Raw genomic sequence first — 27,249 nt, 5'->3', positions numbered from 1 at the left:
TTAAGATATTTTTGATAAAATCTGATGGTTCAGGGTGGCCGATTTCAAAACACTGCTTCAAATCTTTTGTTTCGAATCAGCATTTCAGATCGCATGTCAAACTGCCAAACTGATGACATCATGTGACTTTGGCGCTCCGAATAACTGATTCGAAACAAAAGATTGTGTTTTAAAATCGGCCAACACTAGATATTGTTGAAAAGTCGTTATTTTGTTTTTTGGTGCACAAAAAGTATTCTCGTTGCTTTATAATATTAAGGTAGAACCATTGTAGTCACATGAACTGTTTTAAATATGTTTTTAGTACCTTTCTGGATTTTGAGAAGTTCAGTGACATTGCTGGCAATAGAGGCCTCACTGAGCCATTGGATTTAATCAAAAATACCTTAATTTGTGTTCTGAAGATGATCGAAGTTCTTACTGGTGTAGAATGACATGAGGGTGAGTAATTACTGATATTATTTTAATTTTTGGGTAAATTATCCCTTTATTGTAGTGACAAACAATGAAGAACATGAATCAGTTCTCTGAACAGTCACCTGAACTGAATCTTCTGTTTCAACATAAATCTTCTTCTTCTTCATCTCCTCCTTCTCTTTTTCAAATTCCTCTCTCTCCTCTCTGTTTACACCTGATAATAACATTTATGGTTGATCTTTTCAGCCAAGACAGACAGCTGTTTATACCTTTTTAAACATGTACATCTGATTTCATGGCTAGGGATCAACTGATATTGATTTTTTACAAACATTGCAGATTATTTGTATACATGTCTCATAAACCAATTTGCAGAACCAATATTTTATTATTTTTTAATTCCCTTTTTTCTTTTTAGTGGCCAGATCTGAACTCATTAGCATTTACACTGCACTGATCACATTCCTGTTTGTTTTAATGATCCGCCTGTTGCTCTGTAGAATAGGTTGTTAAAATGTAGACGTCTACCTGATGAAATAACGCATAAAATGTTGATGCTGCATCATTAAGAGCTTTCACACTGAATAGTTCAAGGAACTTAGTTATAGGAACTAGCCACTAGGATAGTTCCCCGAGAACTAATTTCTCCACCAGGCCGTGTTTCTGGTTGTATTCGCACTGGGAATAGGAACTGCGAAGCGGCCGACAGTGGTGTCTTTAAGCACAGCATTTACAAACATTAAAAAATGGTGAATAGAGGATGCCATGATTGGATCTGTTTGTTGTGTGCCGTGGGCTTCATGATAATGGAGAATGGAATGTAAATGCATAATCTACGCGACTGAAAGAGCAAAAAGTGGGGCTATAAGAGACGAAATCTCCTATTGACATGCGTTTGACCAATCAACGTACACTCACGTCACTGATAGTTCCTATAGAGCTGGTTTAGACCCTACTCTGAAGTAGGATCTAATTTAGTTCCCCCAAAAGGAGTTACTAGAACTAAAATCGTTCCTAGTTCCTGCGGTGCGAACACGGCAATATCCGGGTACTTCAGCCAATAGTTCTAGGAACTATGAAAAGGTTCCTCCGGTGCAAAAGCCCCTATTATGGTCCTACAGCTCACCGCAGGACTAAATGAGTTCATTGTATAAATGATCCTTAATTAACTGCTCTGCACAATTTGTTGAGACAAATATATTTTAGTGGAAAGTATAAGCTATAATGCACATATTTACAGCATTTAGTTTAACATCTTTTGGTTTTTGGTCAAACAGATAAAAAGTTCTAAAATTTTAGGTCGGAAATATATTACTCACCCTTAACTCTTTGGTTCCTTGTACTTTGCTGAAAGACACATGTGATTCTAATTAACAACTGATTAAATGATGAAACCTGCAATAAGTGGAAAAGTTATCTATAAAGTATTGGATGGATGATGATCATCATACCTTTGTGATGACTCTGATCACGTCACTGTCTACGGTGTAGTTGAGTTTCCCCACCGCTGCACATTTGATCTCATACCCAGTTCCTGCTCTCAGATCAGTCAGAGTAACTGTGTGTTGATCCTTCAGCACAGGTTCAGATCTCCAGACTGTGTCCTGCTTTGGTTTATACAGTAATCTGAGCTCCACTGTAGCAGGACATGATGGAGGAACTTTCAGAACCACAATGTCACCTTTGACCTCTTCAATGATTGGACAGACTGGCTGTGGTGGAGGAGTAAAGCAAACAGCTTCATCACATCCATGCTCATACAGGAGAATGCAGGATCCAGGATTATTCTCCATTTCCTTAGAGGAGACGATAAATTTAGTGGATTGACTGTCGTGTGACGTCATCAGCTCCTTAAACATTATTAAATGTTTTCTCATTTTTCCCCTGATGTTTCCAGTGAGCCATGTAAATACATGAGGAGATGTTCCTGGATTCTTTAACGTTGTTTGAGATTTCAAGTAATTTTCTTGTTCAGAGAGCAACTTGTCTGGCTGCTCAAGAGAACTAAACATGTAGCAAACCACATTCTCCACCTTAATATCTGACAAAACTGCATCTAAGCTTGTATTCACCTCAGCTCCAAAGTCCAGTAATTGTTGAAGAAACTCCCCCACTGTGTTTAATTCTTTCTCTTTCTCTCTAATCCACTCCTTAAGATCATGTGTGTTAAATGGAGACTCCTCGTGAGCTTGTAGAAGATTGGTCAAACCACAAGTTTCTTCTTCACAGGCTTGAACTGATCGGATCAGTGAATTAATTGTCTTATCGAAATCTTGTCTGTACATTTGGCAGTACCTCCTCATATCTTCAATCTTCTTGTGACATGCACTAAATGCGTTTGTCCTGGTGTCTTGCAAAAGTTTACTGCACTTGTTTTCAGTGAAACTCAGATTTTCAATTACAGAATCTGTTGCCATGATGATCTTCTTCTCAATGACTCTTAGATTGATGACATCACTGTCCACAGTGTAATTAAGTTTTCCCACCGCTGCACATTTGATCTCATACTCAGTTTCTTCTCTCAGATCAGTCAGAGTAACTGTGTCTTGACCCTTGAGCACCCGTACAGATGTCCAGACAGTGTCCTGCTTCGCTTTATACAGTAATCTGAGCTCCACTGTAGCAGGACATGATGGAGGAACCTTCAAAATCACACCATCACCTTTGACCTCTTCAGTGATTGGACAGACTGGTTTGGATGGAGAGGTGAAGCACACAGCTTCATTACATCCATTTTCATACAGGAGAATGCAAGAACCTGGATTATTCACCATTTCCTTTGAGGAAACAATAAACTTGGCTGGTTCACGGTCTTTTGAATCAATCAAGTTCTTAAATATATTTAAGTTGCTTCTCATGGCCTGTTGAATCTCATGAGAATGCTCTTCTCATCAGTTTATCCTTTTGTTGAAGAACTCAGATATGCCTTTTGTTTAAGGAGCACATCTGTCCGATGTGAAATGTTAAAGTCCAGTGATGTGAAAGTGTAGCTAACTATATATCCAACTTCCAGATCCATTAAGATGGAATCTAGGTTGACTTCTACCTGTGCACCAGCATCCTTCAGCTGTCTGAGGACTGATTTAATGATATTAGACTCTTTTTCTCTCTCTTTTAGCCATTCTGCAAGGTCATGTCCTCTGAATGGAGATTCATCATGTTCTTGTAGAAGGTCATTCAGTGCAGTTTCCTTCATCTTGTCTCCACGGATGTTTGGCAGCAGAGAGCCGAGTGTCTTCACGAGTCTCAACTTGTATTTATAGCAGTTGTGCTTCATTTGTAGAATTTTATCATGAAATGCAGCAAATGTCAGAGCAGGAGAGTCTTTCAGAAGGTCACTGCATTTCATCTCTGTTGTATTTAAACTCTCGATCACTGATTCAATCTCCATGGTTAGATCCATGCTGATGTCTCTATGAAGTTTTGAAGGTCTTGAGTAAAGTTTGTCCAAAGGATAAAGCCAAACTCTCAGTGGAACCGCCAGCTCTTGGTTTTCTTTCAGCAGTTTTGGAAGATCAGCAAAAACCTTCAATGCATCTTCAAAAGAGGTTGGGTTAGATGGTAGCTGGAAGTCACCATAAAATGTACAAATGAATTTTTGAACTGCAGTTTTCTGATTGTGATTCACACTTAGATCAGCGTTTGCATCTACTGAAACGATGCCCTGCAGTTTCTCAAGAGCCACTTTTACCTCTCCTTTTACTGTTTTTTTGTCCTCATCTGAGGTAACCTCCCTATCAAACACAAAGCAGGCATCTGCTCCATACAGCACTGCTGTCACAACATGTGTTGCTGTATCACCATCCTCAGCAGTATTTCCAGAAGGCAAATGATTCATGGTCAGTTCTTCAAACCTGCTGGTTGAATGATAATGTAGCGTCAGTCTCTGCTGTTTGAAAGACGTCTTGGTGTCTTTGAGATATTTTGCTGCTCCACTAACATGGATGAGATCACCTAAAAGACTCAGTTTGAGACCACCGTCAATATTTAGTATTTTAGATTTGTCCTGAATAGAGTCTGAAGCTGTGACATTGAATCTTGTATTAATTTGGGAATGGGTGGAAATATTCTGCTGCAGCTGATCTTTACTCCAAAGTCTGAACCCTGTAATAGGAAAAATGTGTTTTAACTTTCAACAGTAAACTTATTAGAAATAACATTTTGTATAAAAATTGTAGAGAGATATTCTGAAGGTGGTAAATGAAGTGTTAGACAATGAAAGTGGAAATGTTTGTCTGCTTCTGTTTATGGGGTATTTGACTTTTCTTGAAACTACAAACATTTTCATGGTCATTTCTAGCAACTTTATTATAATGACTTTATTGACAGACTTTATTGATAAATACAATCTTCAACTAGATGGAACTTGACCAAATATGTTGACTGTTGCAATCCCAATCGGACTTATGACTTGTAATTCTGCCTAAATCATAATCATGCACTGTTCGCTGTTGGGCTGTTGAACCGACTGGGCCTGGTTTCTCCAGAGGTATTTTTTCTCCATTATTATCACCTGTTTGTCATGTGACGTCACCTGATGGAGTTTGGGTTCCTTGTCACCTTTGGCTTGCTTAATTGAGCACACTTGATATTCAACAAAAAAAAAAAACAACATTGTTTTTGTTGTATGCAAACTGAACTGAGCTGGATGATGACATCACTGTTTTCTCCAGCGCTAATATATAGATAAATTAAGTAATTATTGATGTTTACGATGGAATGAATCAATACTGAATTTACTTAAGCTGGACAATGACACCATTTTCTTTAAGAGCTGCTGTGCAGCCAAAATTATATACCAGTTATCAATGTAAAGCTGCTTTGACACAATGTGCATTGTAAAAAGTGCTATATAGATAAAGGTGACTTGACTTGACAGACACTTAAGACAAAAGCAGTGGGCCGCCAAGTCCTGACCCTGACTCCAACAAGCAGGGAGAGGTCAAAGGGATGAGAGAGAGCCAGACTAAGGATGTCTCTGGGAATCAGCTCCCAAGGAGAAGACAGTCTGAAGTGTTGACTGGGTGACATAGGCAGGAACGGGCAGTAGGTAATGACAGGGACAGACCACCCTGACAACCAGAGAGAGGGTAGGAGACAGGCCAATCACAACAGGTGTACAGAGAGCTCAGTTACTGTGTAGAATCTCAGGAGAAACGGCAAGCAAAGGAACCTCAGGCAGGGCAGGACTGGGAAGAGCACTAGAACACACAAGACACACAGCACAGACAAGGCATGAAAAGGCTAGAACAAAGACACAAGTCAACAAAGTGAGGCACAGCACAGCAAATGATTAAACCAATGACACTTACATAAGTAACTATGGTTCTGTTTCATTCCTCCTAACCACCAGAAGTGGTGCTTAAGCACTAGTGGATTATCACAGAGCCAGCTAGATCGGTCGAGATAACAGACCAACAAAGTCATGTAGCAACATTGGCTGAGCCTAGAGGGTAATAGCTCAGCATTCAGTCTCAGTACACCTTTCTCACTCATTCTGAGTGACAATGTTGACTCCTACCAACATTGTCATGAAAAATGCCACTGACCACTGACTTGGAGTCAAGGTTGCTCCTGAAGAACTGCTGAACTGACTGCATAAGGTGTGGCAACGTTTAACTTGTAGAAGCAGGCAAAAGTACAGGGAGAACCCCAAGTATCAGCTGCTAAGACCATAGAAACTCCTCTTAAAGCAGCCCAAGATTTAGACACAGTCCTAGTGGAATGACAAGAAATATCTCCTGGCAGAGGCTTTTGGTCTCTCTTTAACACCATAGTGATCACCTCCACAATCTTTGATAATCTTTGCTTTGATATAGTGGCCCTTTTCTGGACACCGCCACTGATCTGATTGAGATGCAGACTGAAAAGCAGCCAAATTAACTGAATGATTTGCAAACTGAGGAAGCAAAGATTGATTTGGTCGAAGCACAACGCCAGAATCATCTGGCAACCAATGTATGCATAACTCACTAACAGGCAATGCATGTAACTCACAAACAAGCTTAGCAGAAGTGATGCCCAACAAAATGAGCTTTTTTCAAAAATACCCATTTATTGTCAGCTGCTTGCAAAGGCTCAAATGGTGGCAAACAGACAAGTACAAGTGGTAAATCTCACCCAGGAAAAGAAGGTTACGAGCTGGCCTTAACGGTCTCACACCTTTTAAAAAAACTACAAATAAGATGTGAACCAAGAGATGAACCATTAATTGGTACATGATACGCAGAAATGGTCACAACATATACCTTTAATGTGGAGGCTGCCTTTCCTGAATCCAAAATGTTGCCAAATATGTCAGAACTCCTGGAACTTCAGTTTGTAGTGATCCACTACTGGCCCAAGTGTTCGACTTTTAGTGGAAGTGAGGGGGTGCTGACATGGACCCCTTAGCAACTGCCACTGATGAGGTTGAAAACTTGAGTGTCCTAAGCAGCATGGTGTCTCTCTGAACTCTGAGGCTGTGAAGTAGGATGCTGGCAGAATCATTGCTCTGCATTGTGATGCGATGATGAGCCTGAGTGGCAGCCCAGCTAACAGGAAATGTTCTCATAACTTTGGCTTTCTGGCAAGGTTCTCTCAAAGTAATTAACAAACATTCTTCCAGTAACATTAATAGAATGTTTGTTCAATGTTATCTGGTCTTCAATAATGTTCTCAAAAGATTAGAACAAAAACGTTATTTATACATTGTTTGTAGAAGGTTTTTTAAATGTTCTCATAATGTTGGGAAACATTCTAAGAACTACATTCTTGGAACATCCTTAAAACATTAGAATGACAATTAACTTCAAATTAATATGTTTTTGTGTGCTATTTTAAAAGAACATCTTACGAATGTGGCAAAGTTTTGTACTCTGTCCCATAGTTATTGTTCCTGACTTTTTTCTTGTGTAAAGGTTATCCAAGTGTTAGAATTAAACACTTTCAAAACAATGTTCATGAAATCACAACATATTCTCATTAGTATATGATGAAAACATTCATTAAACAACGTTCTTTGAACGTCCTTTAAATATTAAGGGTCTCTAACTTTCTGGCTTAAAATGGCTTAATGTTGGATGATACACAGCAAAATCCCAGCAAAATGCGGTGTTAATGTTTTATTAACACCACACAGTGTTCAGGGGCCTCATTTATAAAGCGTGAGTATGCACAAATTTGATCTTAGAGTGTGCGTATGCTGCAATCTGCAGCAAAGTTCATATTTATAAAAATGGTCTTTGACTTGGAAAAGTACTTACCGCCATGTCAGGGTCTGAGCAGACGAATTTTCAAACCGAAAACAAGATTGCTTAGCCCATTGGTAGATTATTTTGCTTGTTGTAAGGAAAAACTCACTTAATTTTGACTTTAGACAATTGGAAAAGCTTTTGGGGCAGACCTGATCTGTTGAAAAGAGATGGTATTCATCCCTCCCGGGATGGTGCTGCTCTTCTATCTAGAAATTTGGCAAATAGTCGTAGAGCTGAAACATGACAAACCAGGGCCCAGATCAGGACGCAGACAAACTGGCTAAACCGACCGTCTGCTAGCCGCCTCACGTCACAGAACTCAGATAATTCACAGCACATAGAAACACTTTCACCTAGATATTATCACATAGAGACTGTGTCTGTACCTCGAACTAGTAAATACAAAAAATTTCCGAAACCTTTTAAGGGTAAAAATTTAATTGATGTTCAAAAAATGAAAATCACAGATAAATCAGATAAACAAATGATAAAGCTTGGGTTACTGAATATTAGATCTATTTCTTCAAAAGCACTTATTGTAAATGAAATTATCACAGACAATAAACTAGACTTGCTGTGTTTGACAGAAACCTGGCTAAAACCAGACGATTACATTACTTTAAATGAATCTAGTCCTCAAGGTTATGATTATCGACACAATCCTCGACAGAAAGGCAAAGGGGGAGGTGTTGCTGTAATTTATAGTAATATATTCAGAATCATTCAAAAGAATTTCAAATATAATTCCTTTGAAGTGATGGTGCTTTATGTAACATTATGTAAGTTGACATTTGTGCTGGCTACTGTATACAGGCCACCAGGGCACCATACTGACTTTATCAAAGAATTTGCTGATTTTCTATCAGAGTTAGTACTAGCTGCGGATAAAGTCCTTGTTGTTGGTGATTTTAATATCCATGTAGATAATAACAAAGACGCATTTGGATTGGCATTTGCAGACATTTTAAACTCTATTGGAGTTAGACAACACGTGTCAGGACCCACTCATTATCGTAATCATACCCTAGATCTAATACTGTCGCATGGAATTGATATTGATGCTGTTGAAATTCTACAGCAGAGCGATGATATATCAGATCATTATTTAGTCTTGTGTATAATACAATTAGCCAAGGCTACAAAACCACCACCCAGCCATAAATATTGTAGAACCATCACGTCTACCACTAAAGATTACTTTATAAATAATCTCCCCGAGCAGTTTCATCGCCTTAGTATACCTGATAACTTAGAAGAACTCGATGCTGCAACAGAAACTATTGGCTCTCTCTTTTCCAGCACATTAGATGCAGTCGCTCCTTTACATCTAAAGAAGATTAAGGAAACTAATCCAACGCCGTGGTATGACGAGCACACTCGGGCTCTAAAACGAGCTGTGAGAAAAGCTGAACGTAGTTGGAAGAAAACAAAACTAGAAGTTTTTCGCCTTTCGTGGAAAGAAAAAATGATTGAGTACAGAACGGCTATAAGAAATGCTAGATCTACTTATTTTTCAAATCTCTTAATAGAAAACAAACATAATCCTAGGTATTTATTTGACACAGTGGCTAAATTAACTAGAAACAGAGATTCAACTGCTGACGTTTCCATAGAGCACAGCAGTAATGACTTTATGAACTTCTTTACTTGCAAGATTGATAATATTAGAGAGAAAATTAAAAACATGCAACCGTCTACAGTTTCGCTTCAGACAGTGCACTGTAGTGTCCCTGAGGTAAAACTAGAATCATTCGCCGCTATAGGAGAGGAAGAATTATCTAAACTTATCAAATCATCAAAATCAACGACATGTATGTTAGACCCAATTCCGACTAAACTACTGAAAGAAATGCTTTCAGAGGTCGTAGGTCCACTTCTTGATATAATTAATTCATCGTTAACACTAGGATACGTGCCAAAAACCTTTAAGCAGGCTATTATTAAACCTCTTATTAAAAAACCTCAACTAGATCCGAGAGATTTAGTAAATTACAGGCCAATCTCGAATCTACCTTTTCTGTCAAAGATACTAGAAAAGGCAGTTTCAACACAACTGTGCTCCTTTTTAGAAAGAAATGGAATCTGTGAGGATTTCCAGTCAGGATTTAGACCATACCATAGTACTGAGACTGCTCTCGTTAGAGTTACAAACGATCTACTCCTATCATCCGATCGTGGCTGTATTTCTCTATTAGTGTTATTAGATCTCAGTGCTGCTTTTGACACTATCGATCACAACATTCTTTTAAAAAGACTTGAAAACTATATTGGCATTAGTGGAACTGCTTTGGCATGGTTCAAATCGTACTTATCTGACCGTTATCAGTCTGTAGTAGTAAATGAAGAGATGTCGTATCGATCACAGGTTCAATATGGAGTACCACAAGGCTCAGTACTAGGACCGTTGATTTTCACTCTGTACATGCTCCCCTTAGGACAGATAATTAGGAAGCATGGTGTTAGTTTTCACTGCTACGCTGACGATACTCAGCTCTATATTTCCTCGCGCCCTGACGAAACCTACAAATTCACAAAACTAACAGAATGCATAGCTGACATTAAAAACTGGATGACAAGAAATTTCTTATTATTAAATTCAGAAAAAACTGATATCCTAATCTTTGGACCAAAAACTTCCTCACGAAAAAACCTTGAATACTCTCTAACACTTGACGGGTGCTCCATTAAACCTTCGTCCTCAGTTAGGAACCTGGGTGTGCTCTTTGATACCAATCTTTCATTTGAAAGTCATGTTTCTAGTATCTGTAAAACCGCATTCTTCCATCTAAAAAATATATCTAAATTACGACATATGCTCTCAATGACAAATGCGGAACAGTTGGTTCATGCATTCATGACCTCAAGACTAGATTATTGTAACGCTCTACTGGGTGGTTGTTCTGCTCGGCTTTTAAACAGACTACAGTTGGTCCAAAATGCGGCAGCTAGAGTTCTTACTAGAACCAGAAAGTATGACCATATTAGCCCAGTTCTGTCAACATTACATTGGCTCCCTATTAAACATCGTATAGATTTTAAAATCTTGCTACTTACTTATAAAGCTCTAAATGGTTTAGCTCCCCAGTACCTAAGTGAGCTCTTAATGCATTATAGTCCTTCACGTCTATTGCGATCTCAGAATTCAGGCCAGTTGATAATACCCAGAATATCAAAATCAACTGAAGGCGGCAGATCCTTTTCCTATTTAGCACCTAAACTCTGGAACAATCTTCCTAGCATTGTTCGGGAAGCAGACACACTCTGTCAGTTTAAATCTAGACTAAAAACACATCTCTTTGCTCTTGCATACACATAACACATTATCAATACATTAACATTTTTCAAATCCGTTAAAGGATTGTTACGCTGCAATAATTAGGTCGGCCGGAACTGAGAACATTTCCTATAACACTAGATATACCTGTACATCAGAATAAGAATGGCATCTACGCTAATATCTGTCTCTCTGCTTATCCTGAGGTTTGCCGGGTGCTGGATCCAGGCCGTATCCAGATCAGATGGAGAACCTGTGTCTGGACCTGCCTACAATGTAGCCCAGGAGACAATGGGCCTACAGATCCAGTTCTGGCTGCATCTATAATTCAGATTTTTAATCCCCGTATCCGCTTACATATATTTATATATAATCTATTTTTAATCTCTATAATAAAATGTATAATTTAGATTTTGATCTCCATATCCATTTACATATATTATATATATCTTCCAAGGGTTTTTTTCCCTCCTAGGACTTTTTTCCCAGTGTTAGCACGCTGGGTTTTTCTCCTAGGGGGTTTTTTCCACCCCTGGGAGTCAGCCGACATTGGCTTAATGTAGCACCATCTTGTATATGTTATATATTACCACGCTTGTTTGTACAGCTTATTTTTAACCACTTCCCTTTTTTATGTGCTTCTAATATGTAAAGCTGCTTTGAAACAATTACCAATTGTAAAAGCGCTATATAAATAAATTTGACTTGACTTGACTTGACTTGACTTATTTTTTCCTGAAAGCAAGACAATATATTTTTTTTAATACTAAAATACTAAAATACTTCTTGGTTTCAGAATTTTTAGATTTGTGGACTGGAAACAAGGCAAAAAAAAAATCTAAGTAAGAAATGCAGTGTTAAAGTTAAATTAGCATAACACAAACCTCTACTTCCAACAGGACCCCGATTTTGGCCTCACTATTATTTTTCTTGCCGCTTGCCTTTCTCAAGTAAAGAATTTGGATGTTGAATGGTGCTCTTGTATATGCTAATGATATTAAGTAGGGGGCGTTTACAAGGCGGAGATCTGAAACTATTCATCTGCGCACAATTTCAAGATCATTTGTGATTTATAGATTTCACATGTGAAAGAGAGGCATACGCACATTTTTTTGTGTGTGTGTACGTTCATTTTTCGGAATCGCATGTACAGACACTTGAGAAATGATCTTAGATCAAACATAGGACAGTTTCTACACAACATTTTATAAATGAGGCCACATATGTGTCCACACTACAAAGTGTTAAAGTAACACTGAAGCAGTGTTGGAGTTAATGAGAAAAATAAGTGATGATTGAGCATTAGTGATGACACACTGAAGGAAAGAGGAACAAGCATGTATGTCACCATTATGGTGATCATTGTATCATGTAGTTGGGCTCTTGACCAACATTGTTTTGTTAGTTTTTTCTCTGACTGCTTTGACAGTGTGTTCAAAAAACACATATACTGCAGCAGAAGAAGCTGAGACAGAATAACAGGATCATATGATGTTGGCTGTTAATAATTACACCATCATGACGTGGCCTGATTCACTGATAACATTAAAGTGTTTTTGTTAATACTTATTTCAGGTAAGTATTATGCTATTGACCATGTGATACTATTATGACAATCAGATATTCTGAAAAATGGAATTATATTGTGAACAGGAAGTTATTGACTACAGTGCTATTTAATGTCAACGATCAGCATATGAAACTCAACAGTGGTGACAATGCTACAGTGCATGATGGATACCAGCATACAAAACTCACTGCAGAGAGAAGCACAAAGTGTTGGAGATAGATCATAAAATAAGTCCAATAACAACAAAACCCAATCAATGGAGTAAACGAAAGAGACCGAATGCTGAGATAGTGTAGCTATTACCCTTGGAGGTCAGCCTACAGCACTACGTTACTTTGTTGGTATATTATCTTGACATATTTAGCTGGCTCTGTGATAATCTACTAGTGCTTAAGCACCACCAGGAGAAATGAAACATTACTAGCATAAATGACTTGAACCAAGACTATAGCAAAAAGCTAGAACATGTGGCACAAAACCATGTGATCAAGCACAAAACAAACATTGAAAGATGAAACATGGACAATATATACAGTACTATGTACTGTACATCTGGTTAAGTCTTTTATATATTGTTGTTAGTTCTTATATTGAATTTTTATTGGATTATGCACTTTTTTAATAAATTGCAGTACCTGGTATTAACTCGTCCTTTCTGCAGTCATACAGCATGCCGAGCTGGAAGGGTCTTCCAAGAGCTGCCGTTTCAATCACATTCACTCCCACTGAATCCATACTAAAGACAAAACACAGAGCAGAAACAGATCAGTGAGGTTAGTATGTGAACTCCCGCATATTAAAATCTGTTGATATAAAAGAATAAAGTTAACTTTCTTCGATTTACTGTCTGAGAAATTATGGCATTTAATGTACTGCTGATAATATTTAATAATATTCTGATATAAATATCGCTGGAGATTGGTTTGTTTTTCCCTATGTATAGAAATAAAGTAAATGATGAATGGTAATATTATAATAAACATTAATCTGAGTTTAAAAACAAAACTACATCCTGATAGCTGTTATTGGGAGATCTAATGCCTTGTCATGTTAATACTTGCATCATCATTTTTATAATTAATATTATTTTTGTATTTTTCATGCATTCTTGGCCTCTTTACAGATTTAATCTCTGTGAATGATCTCAGGCCTACAGACCAGAAACATTAAATATTATTTAACATATTTAGAGAAACAAGTTCCAGTGTGAGACTTGAAGTGTGCATGTACGGCAGCCATCCTTTATATATTTTATTGTTAAAAACTCGTTCATGTTTATAAATGCGTACTCACGTTCTCTGATGTGATGTTCTCTGATTCTTGATGTGACTTCCTTCTGTGCTGAGATGCGATTGTCTTTCACGAGCAGGTCAGATTCAAACTTTCACTTTCTATTCCAGTTAAGCTCCTCCCACTCAGGAGGAAACTTACGAACACACAGTAACATCTTCTATAGAGGATGAGGAGTGACATTACAAAATGAAAGAATCTATGAAGTCATACTTTTTTATTTATTTAATTAATGTGTAAAAACCATCCATTTTTTGTCTATTACCATCTACTGCTACTTATACCAATGATGGAAATAAGCACAGTTACAATAGCAAAATATGTGGGAGAGCATTGCTTTGGTGTGACTATATTGTATTGCAATAGGTAGCACTTCAATATTAATGTTGAATCAAAATTAGTTATCACATAATTTATAATTGAAATGGTTTGATAACAATATTTGACATTCACCATTCATATCTTTTCACAAAGCCTAAAACACTTAATTTAAACAATCGAAAAGGTTCTTCAAAATGTCACAATCTTTGAGCATTAGATTCCACTGATGTAAGAGCAGATCGCATCCTCTGTGATCTTTGAGTCATTGTTCAAACAGATGTAGTTTTCAAACAAGCAGTTTCTTCCTCAGCATTTGTAAATCAAGTTAACAAGCTTTTTTAAATTTATGATTCCTGCTCGAATGAAGCGTTCAGTAAGTGTGCTGCGGGTGCTTGCTATATCCAGCCTTGCACTGCTTATCTCTTCCAACAACCAAAATAAGGAGCATGTGGTCTCGTCTCTGGCTTTTTCACATTAAAACAACTCCACACTTTGAAACTATTTTGATAAAAAAAAAAGCAGGTAAACAAGTGTCAATCTTATAGGGTCCAAGTTCATCCTTTGAATAGATTTTAGAATGATTAATGCTCTCCAACTCAGATTTTCTGGACCCATAAGAAATCTTTGCAAAAACTGCAGTCAAAAAGCAGCAGTTCTGCTGTGTAGATGAACCAGTCCTTGTCCGCCTTCTTATTTTGGTAAGTACAAAATATTTTGTGCCCAATGTATCTAAAAAGCACATTCTTTGTGTCGGTTGAGTTGGGGCATAAATACACATAAAAACAAATACAAATACATTTCGCAATCACTTTTAAAGGTCTTCCTTTTATTATTTCTTCCATTTTACCTGAACAAGGAACAAACTTTTTAGTAAATAAAACACCAACTCCTCCACTAAGAGAAGTGTTAGGCTTAAAAAGGCAAACTATTCCATTATTTGAACCATTTAACAGCATTTTTATGATCGCTATGGGTTTCTTGCATAAATAAAACATCAATTTTTTCTGTATAATTAACTTATATATTTCCATTTTTTTTCCTCACATCCCTGGCTCCATTTTCACCCATATAAACATATTAAGGAAAAATATTAGCCATAGAAAACTGATTAAGAGACAGACACCACAAGTCATGAAAATAAACTGCTTTATTATCACTGTTACTCAGTTGGTTTTGAACTTACACCTTCAAGCATCCTTTACTCATTGAACTCTTAAGGCCTTTGCACACTGAGTCAGAAATTCGCATTGCGAAACTTTCGCACGTTAAAAAATAAATTCAACCTCACGTTATGTCAATCAGGTTTGCACACTGCCTCCGAAACTTTTGTCCGTCATAAAAATATTCAGATCAGGTTAGATTTTCTGCGTTTTTCGCATCCGTGGCACACATTTTGAGAGACATTTTGACAAATCAGAACCACCGTACGCGAACAAAAATCCCAAATCTGACAAGTTGATCCACGTCGTCTACAGCACAAAGCAGCAGCACTGTATGACAAACAAAGTGCGGAATACAAAGAGACAGAATATACAGTCAGATTGTGCCAGTAGCAAAGCATCATATATCATGAAACATGTACATTAAGTTATGTTGTTTTGAAGTTAAGATTCATTTTAATCTCCTTTAGAGGTATTTATTCAAACTCTCAATAGCATTTTGTTTTGAGTATTTTTTCCATTTATCTGTTATCTCAACACACCCCTCAAATGTTTTATTGTATTGCTTTTCAAGATCTTTCTGGAATCTGCACACAAACCACTTCCAGTAGGGCAGTTCAGAGAGATCAGGCGTGATGCTCCAGTCTGCGTAAACTCCTCCTGCTCTTCTGTAATCTCTATATAAGATGCTATCATCTGAGTCACTGGGATAAAAATATAGAGTGCTGATTGCTACTGCTGATGTGCAGATATGGGTAGAGAAGTTAGATGTATTTCTGTAATTTATTCCATTTAGTCCAATATTACGGTGGAACGGAACGTTGTGATCTCCATCATGGTTTTCTATGGTGTTGGTGCAGGTGGCTCCACAGAACGGACAGTGAACCCAACAGCACTGACAGAACTGATGAATTAGAAGCTCATCTGGTCTGAACTTATGGTCCAAATTTACTGGAAAAGTCTTTGTGTTGAATCTTCTGCAGATATCAGACATTACAGCAGGAAGTTCTTGTCTTATCACATCTTCTAGGAGGTTGAAATCATCAACATCTTCATGTTTCACTCCACTGAGGTCTTTTTCAGAGAAGATCAGCACATCTGAGAGCTTCTGTGTGAAACTCTTCAACCACAAACCAACATCTCCTCTGTTCACTTGAACATGTTCAGTAGATTCATGTGCTGCTTTCATGATCTTCTGCTGCAGGAGCTTAATGTTCTCCTTCATCTTGGGTAAAACACTGACACTGAACTTATCAGTGATGTACTGACTGACTTCATCTCTGATGAAACTCTTGAAGTGATCTCTGGGATTATGAATGTACTTCATGTATTTGTCGAAATCTTCCTCTTCTGCCAGTGTCTTCAGGATGTGTTTCTCCAGATTTGATCTGTTTCCATTCAGTGATTCACAGTTTGTTCTCATTTCATCTGTCAGATCTCTGGCAGTCTTCTTGTAGACACTCTGCTCAATGGGCTCTTTCAGTTTCTGACAGATGATCTCACCAAAAATGGCAGCTGTTGTTGCTCCATGACAATATTTCTGGAAAATACTGTAGTATTCTTCTCTCTTCTTAACATATATTGCTTCTCTGAACAGTCTATGTTGGTCAGTGATCATCTTGTTTGCTCTTGTACAGATGGAATAAACCAAATCTGTGAAGAATTCATTCTTAAACGTATATTTCACTGCTTTTTCCTCATGTTCTGTTACTCTCCTCTTGATGTAATCTAAGAGTTGTTGAATGTAGCTGATGTTGTAGCCCATCTTTGAAATGTTAAATGACTGAATCATTGTGTCTGTCTGCTGTTCAACATCTGTGACTAATGACTTTATTTCAGCTTCCTTCTCTAGGGACAGAGTTCGACTGTATCCAACTGTTTCTTTAAAACTTCTGTAAAAACGCTTTAGAGCCTCTTTAACCCCATTTTTTGTGGACTTTTTGAAAATATTATATTCACAATAACTTGACACAGTGAAAATCTTGATGTACTCTCTGTCCTCTTTAATGTGATCAACAGGGAGCTGGCCCTCATAGATGTCACTGAGGATCTTTCTCACATCTCTCATTATGTCAGTGTCTTTGAGTGGTGGAGTGTCTGTGATGATTCTATCTACATTCTGTTTCCAAAACAAATCAAACTCATAATTCATTGTTTCTTCATCTTTTGTTCTGTCTTTGTGTTTTAAAACCAATTCTTTGCTCATTACAAAGAGAGCATTTTCACAATCTGCCCTCAGAGCATCAATCATTATCTTCTGTGTTTCTTCATCATTTGTTTTGTCTTTGAGTTTTAAGACAAGTTCTTTACTCTTTTCATAGAGAGTGTTCCCTTTCATGGGAACATCGACGCTGCGTAAGCGCTTTGGGAACGCCTCTGCGTGTTACGTCTTGAAGCACTCGTGAAATCGAACCAATAGTGTGACGGGACGTCAGAGCGGGTGACGTCACGGACCAGGAAACTATAAAGCACCCTTGAGAACAAAGAACGCCAGCTTCTGAAGTCTTCAGCAGCGCTCTGTGTTATCGTGTGTCTTATTTGGTGTTGTCTGTCCCTTTATATCTACACAGCAAACAAAATATCTCTTCGTCTGAGGACAAGAGTATTTTAGTCACCAAAGCACATATAATATATATATATATATATATATATATATATATATATATATATATATGTATATATATATATTGTGAGACACAAATGGCGAGTTCAAGCAAGCAACAGTTTGTTAAGTGCGTTCATCCCTGCCCTCGCTTCATCACGGGCGGGGATACACACGAGATGTGCGTTGCTTGTTTGGGAGTGGAGCATGCACAGGCAGCTCTCGAGGGAGCTGTCTGTGTACATTGTGAAAAACTGACGCTCCGTACACTCCGCTCACGCCGCGCGTTCTTTGACAAGAATAAAGAGGGCGCCGCGGCGAGTGTTCCCCAGGGTTCGGGTCCCGCTGCTGCCGAGGCACAGCGGCGGCTTCAGTCCTGGGGTTCACAGATGGATCTGGCGGAGGGGCTAGAGACGGTCCTGCCCTATCTCGGCCTTCACCCGCCAGACCCAGTGTCTCTCCCCTGGCTGCGGAAGCACGCGCTGCGGTTTCTTCCCCCAGGGTAGAGACACCTGCACCGGCGCTTCACTTATCCAGCTCCAAGGAGATGGATGTAGCGAGCGTCGGGGCTGGAGAGGAGGACCCGCCATCCTCATCTCCAGCTCATGAGGAGCTTTTAGATGTTGTGACTCGGGTGGTGGCAAAGTTAAAAATTGAATGGCCAGAAGAAAGACCAGAAGCGCAAACAAAAAGCAAACTGGATGAGCGCTTTCTCCCCGCCCGATCACAGCCTCAGCCCCGGGGATTGCCGTTTTTCCACGATCTCCACACCGAGGTGTGGAGATCGTGGCACAAGCCAGCACAATTTCGTGTTTACAACCCACAAACCACTCTATATAGTAATATAGTAGGAGGTAAACAGCACGGTTATGGGGCGATGCCTCAGGTCGAGGAGACGCTCGCGAGCTATCTCTCGCCTGAGACAGCATCGTCCCTAAAATCCCCGACTTTGCCCACCAGACCCCTGCGTACAACATCAGCGCTGGTGGGCAGGGCTTATGCCTCAGCAGGTCAGGCGGCCGCATGTCTCCACACTATGGCCATCCTCCAGGCATATCAAGCCGACCTGCTGGGGGAGACAGACGAGAGTGGCGAGGCGACTTTTGAAACTATCCAAGAGCTCAGGAAGGCTACCGACTTATCTCTCCGGGCCACCAAGGAGACGGCAAAATCAATAGGCCGCTCTATGGCAGCCCTGGTGGCCATGGAGAGACATTTATGGCTCAACTTATCAGATAAAAAAAGAGCGAGATAAGTCTGTGCTTCTAGATGCACCTGTGTCTCCCCTGGGCCTCTTCGGCGACTCGGTTACATCTGTCGTCGAGAGGTTCCAGGAGGCAAAAAGACAGTCGGCGGCCTTCCAAAAGTTCCTCCCTCGCCGCTCTGCCGAGGCTGCTGAGCGGGAGCAGCCTCGGCCGTCTACAAGCTCCTCGACTGCGCATAGAGCGCAACAGAAACAAAGTGTTGCCACCCGTGCTCCCCCGCAAAGATCTTGGGGACCGGGGAGGGCAACGCAAGCGAAGCCTTCCAAGGGTAAGACAGATCTGCGGACTGTCATTATCGCGAGGAAGGCTTCAAAGAAGTCCTGACGTCAGGGGTTCAGGACTTCTGAGGGCAGCCCCCTCCGGAGAGGGTCTTGTAAAATTAAAATCTATAATACTAACCCCTCTTCGGCGCCCTCAGGGGGCCGTTCTGCCAACCCCGCCGTCTCGTGCGTTACGGGGCGCAGCGGTCCCCACCGACCCTCTGAGGAGGGCCGGTCAGCGCTTGATTCGACTTCTCCCTGCCGGTGCGCCGCTCCAGGGCATCGAGCCAAGTGCTCAAAAAACACCAGAGACCAGCCTTGAGAGGTTGGTCACCTTAGTAGAATTTCTGGAAGAGTGGAAACGTCTTCCCAATATTTCTCAGTGGGTACTGCAGATGATAGAAAAGGGTTACAAAATACAATTCGGGTCTCGCCCACCCCAGTTCAACAGGGTCCTCCCTACAGTGGTGGGCCCCCAGCAGTCTCTGGTCATGGAACAAGAAGTTATGATACTTTTGCAAAAAGGAGCTATAGAGAGGGTTCCTCCTCCTGGGAAACAGTCAGGGTTTTACAGCCGCTACTTCATAGTTCCGAAGAAGGATGGAGGATTGCGTCCTATTCTAGATTTACGCATGTTAAATCGCTCAGTACAAAAGCTCAAGTTCAAGATGCTTACACTCAGACAGATCACCACACAGATCAGGTCCGAAGACTGGTTCGTGACAATAGATCTGAAAGACGCGTACTTTCATGTGTCAATCCATCCTTCACATTGGAAGTTCCTCAGGTTCGCTTTCGGGGGTGAAGCTTACCAATACAAGGTTCTTCCGTTCGGCCTATCTCTTTCACCCCGCACCTTCACAAAGTGCGTGGATGCGGCTCTGGCTCCGCTGAGACTCCAGGGCATCCGCGTGCTGAATTATATCGACGACTGGTTGATTCTGGCTCAATCAGAGCAACAGGCAGTTCAACATCGAGATGTAGTTCTGTCACACATGAGAAGGTTAGGGTTGAGACTCAATACCAAGAAGAGTGTGCTTCTTCCAGCTCAAACTACCAGCTATCTAGGGGTAGTTTGGAATTCCACGACGATGCAGGCACATCTATCTCCTGCCCGGGTGAATTCTATTCTCTCAACCGTGAAAGGGGTGAAATTAGGCCAGTCACTCACTGTAAAACAGTTTCAGAAACTGTTAGGTCTGATGGCAGCCGCTTCCAACGTGATACCTTTTGGTCTGCTGCACATGAGACCTTTACAGTGGTGGCTCAGAACCAGGGGGTTTTCTCCGAGGGGAAATCCTTTTCGTACAATCAAGGTCACACGGCGATGCCTTCGCGCCTTGGCAGTGTGGAAGAAACCCTGGTTTCTGTCCCAAGGTCCTGTGTTGGGGGCTCCTTGTCGTCGCAAAATGCTAACGACGGATGCGTCTCTCACAGGCTGGGGGGCGATCATGAGTGGTCGCTCAGCTCAGGGTCTTTGGGGGGACCATCATCGTTCCTGGCATATAAATCAGCTGGAGATGATGGTGGTATTTCGAGCACTCAAATACTTCCTCCCAGACCTAAGGGGCCATCACGTGTTAGTTCGTACAGACAACATGTCGGTGGTCTCCTATATCAACCATCAGGGGGGTCTGAGGTCTCGCCAGTTGTGCAAATTATCACATCAGATCCTCCTATGGTCCCAGGGGAAATTTCTCTCTCTGAGAGCAGCTTATATCCCGGGACATCAAAATGTGGGGGCAGACATCCTGTCGAGGCAGGGGCCGAGGCCCGGGGAATGGAGGCTCCACCCCGAGGTGGTGGAGCTGATATGGAAGAATTTCGGTCGCGCAGAAGTCGACCTGTTTGCCTCGAAAGAGACGTCTCATTGCCCGTTGTGGTATTCTTTGACCCATCAAAGAAACCCTCTGGGGCTGGATGCTATGGTACAGACGTGGCCGAGGCTGCATCTGTACGCTTTTCCCCCGATCGCTCTGCTCCCCGGAGTTCTGGAGAGGGTTCGACGGGACGGGGTCCGTCTAATATTGGTAGCCCCGTTCTGGCCGACCCGGATATGGTTCACGGATCTAGTATCCCTCTTAGAAGGCTCCCCCATGGAGATTCCGATCAGGCAGGACCTTCTGTCTCAAGCGGGCGGCTCAATAGTTCACCCCCGCCCGGAGATATGGAAACTGTGGGCCTGGCCCCTGAGGGGGCCGAGCTCATAGAATCCGGTCTCTCAACCGAGGTTGTAGAGACCATTCTCCACTCCAGAGCTCCATCCACGAGAAAACTTTACGCGTATAAGTGGAAGCTGTTTGCTACTTGGTGTAGCCGACTACAGGTGGATCCGTTCCACTCCTCCATCAGTCATGTACTGCAATTTCTCCAGGGAAAATTCTCGGATGGTTTAACCCCTTCTACATTGAAGGTATATATTGCAGCGATTTCTGCTTATCACGCTAAAATAGAAGGCGTTTCTGTGGGTAGAAACCCTTTAGTCATACGTTTTCTCCGTGGTACTCAGAGGCTGAGGCCTGTGGTACGCACAAAAACTCCGTCCTGGGACCTTGCCATTGTGTTGGAAGGGTTAGCTGCGGCTCCCTTTGAACCTTTGGAGGAAGTGTCTGAGAAGTTTCTCACTTTGAAAACCATATTTCTTCTGGCCATAACATCTCTCAAAAGAATTGGAGATTTACAAGCATTATCCGTTGCTCCTTCATGTCTAGACTTTGCACCTGGAATGGTCAAAGCTTTTCTGCATCCTAGACCTGGGTATATTCCCAAGGTCCCTACAAGTGTCCTGGGGCCGATTATGCTGCAGGCCTTTTGTCCTCCACCTTTTGCAAATGCGGATCAGGAAAAACTAAATCTGCTCTGCTCAGTGAGGGCTTTAGACGCTTACGTCCACAGAGCTGCCCTGTGGCGAAAATCTGAACAATTATTTGTATGTTACGGATCTCCTAACAAAGGAGGTCCGGCGTCCAAGCAGAGAATGAGTAAGTGGGTGGTCGAGGCCATCTCGCTTGCCTATGAGTCTTCCGGGCAGCCTTCTCCGTTGGCTGTCCGGGCACATTCCACCAGGGGTATGGCTGCCTCAAAGGCTTTGATGTCGGGGGTTCCCCTCAATGACATATGTGAGGCTGCTGGGTGGTCGTCTCAGCATACCTTTATTAGGTTTTATAACATTTGATTTGGGCTCCACTCCAGGGTCCTCAGTACTGTCGTCCTGAAAGATAACAGACATGCATTTGGTCTTATGGCCTAGTTGGGATAGCGTTCCCAAAGCGCTTACGCAGCGTCGATGTTCCCATGAAAGGGAACGTCTCGGGTTACGTCTGTAACCCTGGTTCCCTGAATAAGGGAACGAGACGCTGCGTAGCTTAGCCATACTCCCAGCACGCCTGTGAACGTCTGCTTCATCCCTATTTCAGAAGCTGGCGTTCTTTGTTCTCAAGGGTGCTTTATAGTTTCCTGGTCCGTGACGTCACCCGCTCTGACGTCCCGTCACACTATTGGTTCGATTTCACGAGTGTTTCAAGACGTAACACGCAGAGGCGTTCCCAAAGCGCTTACGCAGCGTCTCGTTCCCTTATTCAGGGAACCAGGGTTACAGACGTAACCCGAGACGTTTTCATGATCATCAGACTTTTTCTTCAGGTCTCGCTGTTGAAGAATCTCATTTAATTTAATTTCTGTTTCTCTGACAATGTTTTCTTGGACATCTTTGATTTTGATTTCAAATGATGTTTTCCACTCAATCAGTATATCAGCATATGTGTCTTTCTCAAAGAAATCAGACATTGATTTTTTCACTTCTTCACTTGTTTTCTTCAGTTCTCTTTGAAGATCAGTTGCATCAACCTCCTGAATTGCTTCATTTTCTATTTTGTTGTGTAGTTTGTTCTCAGTTTCCATCATGGCACTGCGAAGACTCCAGGACCACTTGCTGTATTCAGTCTCCAGTTTCCTGTAGGCTGAAATCTCAAGGGAGTTTTGAAAGCTGAAGATGAAATGTTCCTTCAGTAAAGCCTCCCAGAAATCTTTAATACGATCTTTTAAGTCTATCAGCATCATTCCATGTGATTTTGAGGCGTGAGACATAATAGATTCCTTTAGTTCTTGAATATTCTCACAGTACTTTGGGTTTGGTGGTGCCATCGGTGGGTTTCCCTCCCAGAGCTGAGCAAAATACTTCACATCATTCTGAACATCAAATCTAATGACATCACTGAAACATTCTGCATCACAAACTTCCTCTTCAACAGCGAGTTTAATCATCTTATCCAGTGTCTGCTGCAGTCGTCTCCTTCCCTCCATGTTTTTCTCTCCAGCTGTGACGTCTGAAACATTCTGATGCACAAACACACAGCTGGGAATCAGTTTGACCTTCTTCATCCTCATGAAGGCCTGAACAACAATCTGAAGAATGTCCTGCATCTCAGATGGGTTTTCTCCAAAGATGTTGATCAATGTCAAATTTCCAAGACCAACAACAAATGTGGCCAATTCAATGTCATGATGTCATCTTGATCTTCCAGCCAGTTATAGGGCACGAAGACCCTCAGTATCAACAACCAGAATATAGTCAAAGTTCATCTGTGTTTTCATCTCGTCTGACACTTTGACCAGCTGCATGAAAGCTCCTCTGGTGCACCTGCCAGCACTGACGGTGTTGATATGAGCCACACTCTGCTTCATTAGGAAATGCAACTTTTCTAGGCTACTTGAACCTCTTCTGCTTATAAAGAATAATAATGACAACACAACTGAAACTTAAAAGGAAAAAAAACATTTATTGAAATAAGTGATTTATAAAGAACAATAATAACAACACAACTTTGATTTGAAGATAAACAGAAGTAAGCTGTTTATGAGGTACAGCTATCATAAAGAGATACCTTGGAGGAAGAAACATGTTCAATGACATGTTTGTGTGTAAACAAGTGAAAAGAAGTTAGCTGTTTATGAAGTACAGCTGTTATGATAACTTGTATATATAGATATATAGATAACTTGTTTATGGGTAAACAGTGAAACAAAATGTTTGATAGCTGTTTATGTGAACAAAAAAGATTGATATCTGTTCATATAAACAAAAAGGTTGATAACTGTTCATGTAAACAAAAAGGTTGATAACTGTTCATGTAAACAAAAAGGTTGATAACTGTTCATGTAAACAGAAAGATTGATATCTGTTCATGTAAATGAAAAGATGTGATCACATCAAAAGAATGTAGAAAGAAAAAGAGCCCAATAGCATATATATTAACCACTGAAGAATGACAGACAACTGGTATTGTAACGTCTTTATTAAGGCATATATTAACCATTAAAGAATGACAGACAACTGGTATTGTAATGCCTTTATTAAAGCATGTATTAATCACTTATAAAAGAATACAAAACAACTGGAAATGCATTTATTAGCAACATGTTAGTAGATTAGAAAGGAAATAACATGTATTAGAAAGTAAGGCAGTCTTACCGTTGAAGGATGTCTTGATCAGAAGCTCAGGACACAGCAGAGGAGAAGAGTCCAGAACAAAGAAACAGGCCTCTATATATAGCCGTATGAGGGGAATTCCCAAGAAGATGACATCAACTGGTCAGATAGTCTATAAAAGGCTGGAACATGAAGAGAGCAGGAGGAGCTGCTTCACACCTGAGGCTGTACCTCCGACACCAGAACCAGCTGATGATGCCTCCATCGCTGATATTGCCTTGACTGAAGAACTTTTCAATACTTATACTTTATTTAATTACTTGTATAGAATGTTAGTAGAATATATGTAATGCTAGTAGTATTAATGTAATAAATAAATGAACTTATAACTTTATAACTAAACTCGGCCTCATGTGGCATTAATTTAAGACGTTGAGCCTGAACAGACCACGGAGAAGTCTTCTGTCTGATTGTAAGTATTTTTAAAATGCTTATAATTTAAGTCAGATTTGACTTTCTTACCTAACCTGAGAATAATAAAAATAAGGTAAAGGTGCTTAGAGACGCATCACAAAACAACGGCAAACTGGAGTCCAAACATGGCATTCAGCATGGTGGATTTCCCAGAGCTCTGAAGCCCTAAAACTGTCAGCACAAAGACTCTCTGGTCCCCCAGTTTCTGGATGACTTCATCTAGAACAGCAGAGATCCAGATCACAGGAACATGAGCTCCAGTGGAAATCCAGAGATCATCATCTCTGCTGCAAGACTCGGGAGAGAAGAGAAGTGAACCTGCAGATCTTTCTTGTTCTTCTTCACAGATGAACATGATTCATAGATCTGACCGATTTCCCGCATGATGTGCTCCAAACCAAAGGTTGCAGCTTGAAATTTCTCAGATATGCTCTCAAGCTCTGCTTGTTTAGCTGTCAGTTTTTCTGGTTCATGTTTCTCTTTCAGTTTTAAGACCTTGGACCATGTTTCATCATATTTGTGATGAAGAACAGAAAAGTCAGCTGAGATATGTTCATCCAAGCATATTTTGAGCCAATTAATAAAATACATTTGATGTTCAGCATCTGAGTTCATTTCTTTAATGAATAACTTCAAAAACTCACTGATGTCAGATTCATGCTGTTGTTCACGGATTTCCTTCATCTCTGTTTGTTTTCTACTAATGTCCATTTCTATTTCATTTCCTTGAGGTCGATGTAGTTCCTTGTTCTTCTGACTCCACTGATGCCACAGTTTCCCCTGATGAGGCAGAACTGATTCTTTGATTTCTGTCAGATCTTTCTTCTCCAGTAAACTCATCATCTGCTGTGCTGCTTCTCTTCCTCTCCTGCAGTCTTCATCATCTTCCTCATCTACTCTAATGTCTGAGTGTTTGGACGCATCTTCAAGTCTGAAAGTGAAAGATGATTCTGAGAGACACTCATTTATAGCTCTTCTGAGATCTTCATATACTTCTGACTGATTTCTGTCTTTCAGACCAATCCTATATTTGTTCTTCATCACAGTTACAGCAGATTTATCTTCAGTAAAAAGACAAATGAGTGGCTTGGAGTCCTTGTAGAGTTGTTGAAGTTGTATCATGTTTTTGTCATTCTTCTGAAGTCGGGGTAGAAGAACAACAATGACTGAGGCCATTTCAGTGAGGATCTGCAGCTGTTTCTCATGGTCTCCTGCATCACCGTGTAGATTACAGAACGCAACACAGTCAGTGAATTTATCATCATATGATCCAGAGGGGCAGAACCAGGCGATCTCCACCACTCCATCCATCAGGACTCTGGTTCTGCTGCTGCCTGGACAGTTCCTGTGGAAGAACGTGTTGTGTTTCTCATTGATCAGACTGTTCATCAGCTGAGACTTGCATGAAGACACAGAGCCAAACCTGAAGAAAGACACCATTGGAGTTTCTGCCTTGTAGATTGGCTGGGTTTGACTGATGGTTTCATTGTTGGTATTTCTGATCTTCCAGCTCTTGTTGATTTGTCTGAATGGATTTGTGTGAATGGATCAGGAACAAGCAGAGGCAGAGCATACTGACACTGGGACAGTTTAGTGACCAACAGCTGCTTCAGGAAACCATCAGAACAATGAAACACGGCCATCTGAACATCCATCGGGTGGATTCTCTCAGATTTACGTATTCCTTCATCTGTCTCTTTAGTTTTAAAGTATCTTGCTCTGTAGTTTCTCATCAGTAGTTTTTGTATGAAAGTCTGAATCAGCTCCTCTTCAGTACAAGACTCATTGGACTTTAATGAATGTTCAGTTATCTGAAGAACATCTGCAGCTCTCAGTTTATTGAACTGCCTGACTTCAACATGGAGTCTATGAAATAGACGATTCATTGTTTGTTTTACACTTCTTACCATTTTCTCCTCAAAAGTCTTTTGTTGATCTTCTCTCATTTTTTTT

The 27,249-nt window shown here is 40.6% G+C and overlaps 1 protein-coding gene and 1 pseudogene across 1 annotated transcript; both read right to left on the bottom strand.

Annotated features, from left to right (window-relative positions):
- Positions 1 to 1,664: 1,664 nt before the first annotated feature.
- LOC137017152 (verrucotoxin subunit beta-like) lies at positions 1,665 to 13,842 on the bottom strand. Its single transcript, XM_067381128.1, has 4 exons — positions 13,790 to 13,842; positions 13,132 to 13,232; positions 1,869 to 4,521; positions 1,665 to 1,764 (listed from the first exon to the last, which is right to left on the bottom strand). The coding sequence occupies exons 2-3, from the start codon at positions 13,229 to 13,231 to the stop codon at positions 3,314 to 3,316; spliced, it is 1,308 nt and encodes a 435-aa protein (XP_067237229.1). The 5' UTR covers position 13,232; positions 13,790 to 13,842; the 3' UTR covers positions 1,665 to 1,764; positions 1,869 to 3,313.
- Positions 13,843 to 15,733: 1,891 nt separating this feature from the next.
- Positions 15,734 to 27,182, bottom strand: LOC137017146 (interferon-induced very large GTPase 1-like; annotated as a pseudogene).
- Between the last annotated feature and the right edge of the window lie 67 nt (positions 27,183 to 27,249).

Source organism: Chanodichthys erythropterus, chromosome 3 (assembly GCF_024489055.1).
Source record: "Chanodichthys erythropterus isolate Z2021 chromosome 3, ASM2448905v1, whole genome shotgun sequence".
NCBI classification, from domain to species: Eukaryota; Metazoa; Chordata; class Actinopteri; order Cypriniformes; family Xenocyprididae; genus Chanodichthys; species Chanodichthys erythropterus.
The sequence above is the reverse complement of the archived record's forward strand: the minus strand, read 5'-3'. Positions and strand labels throughout refer to the sequence as shown.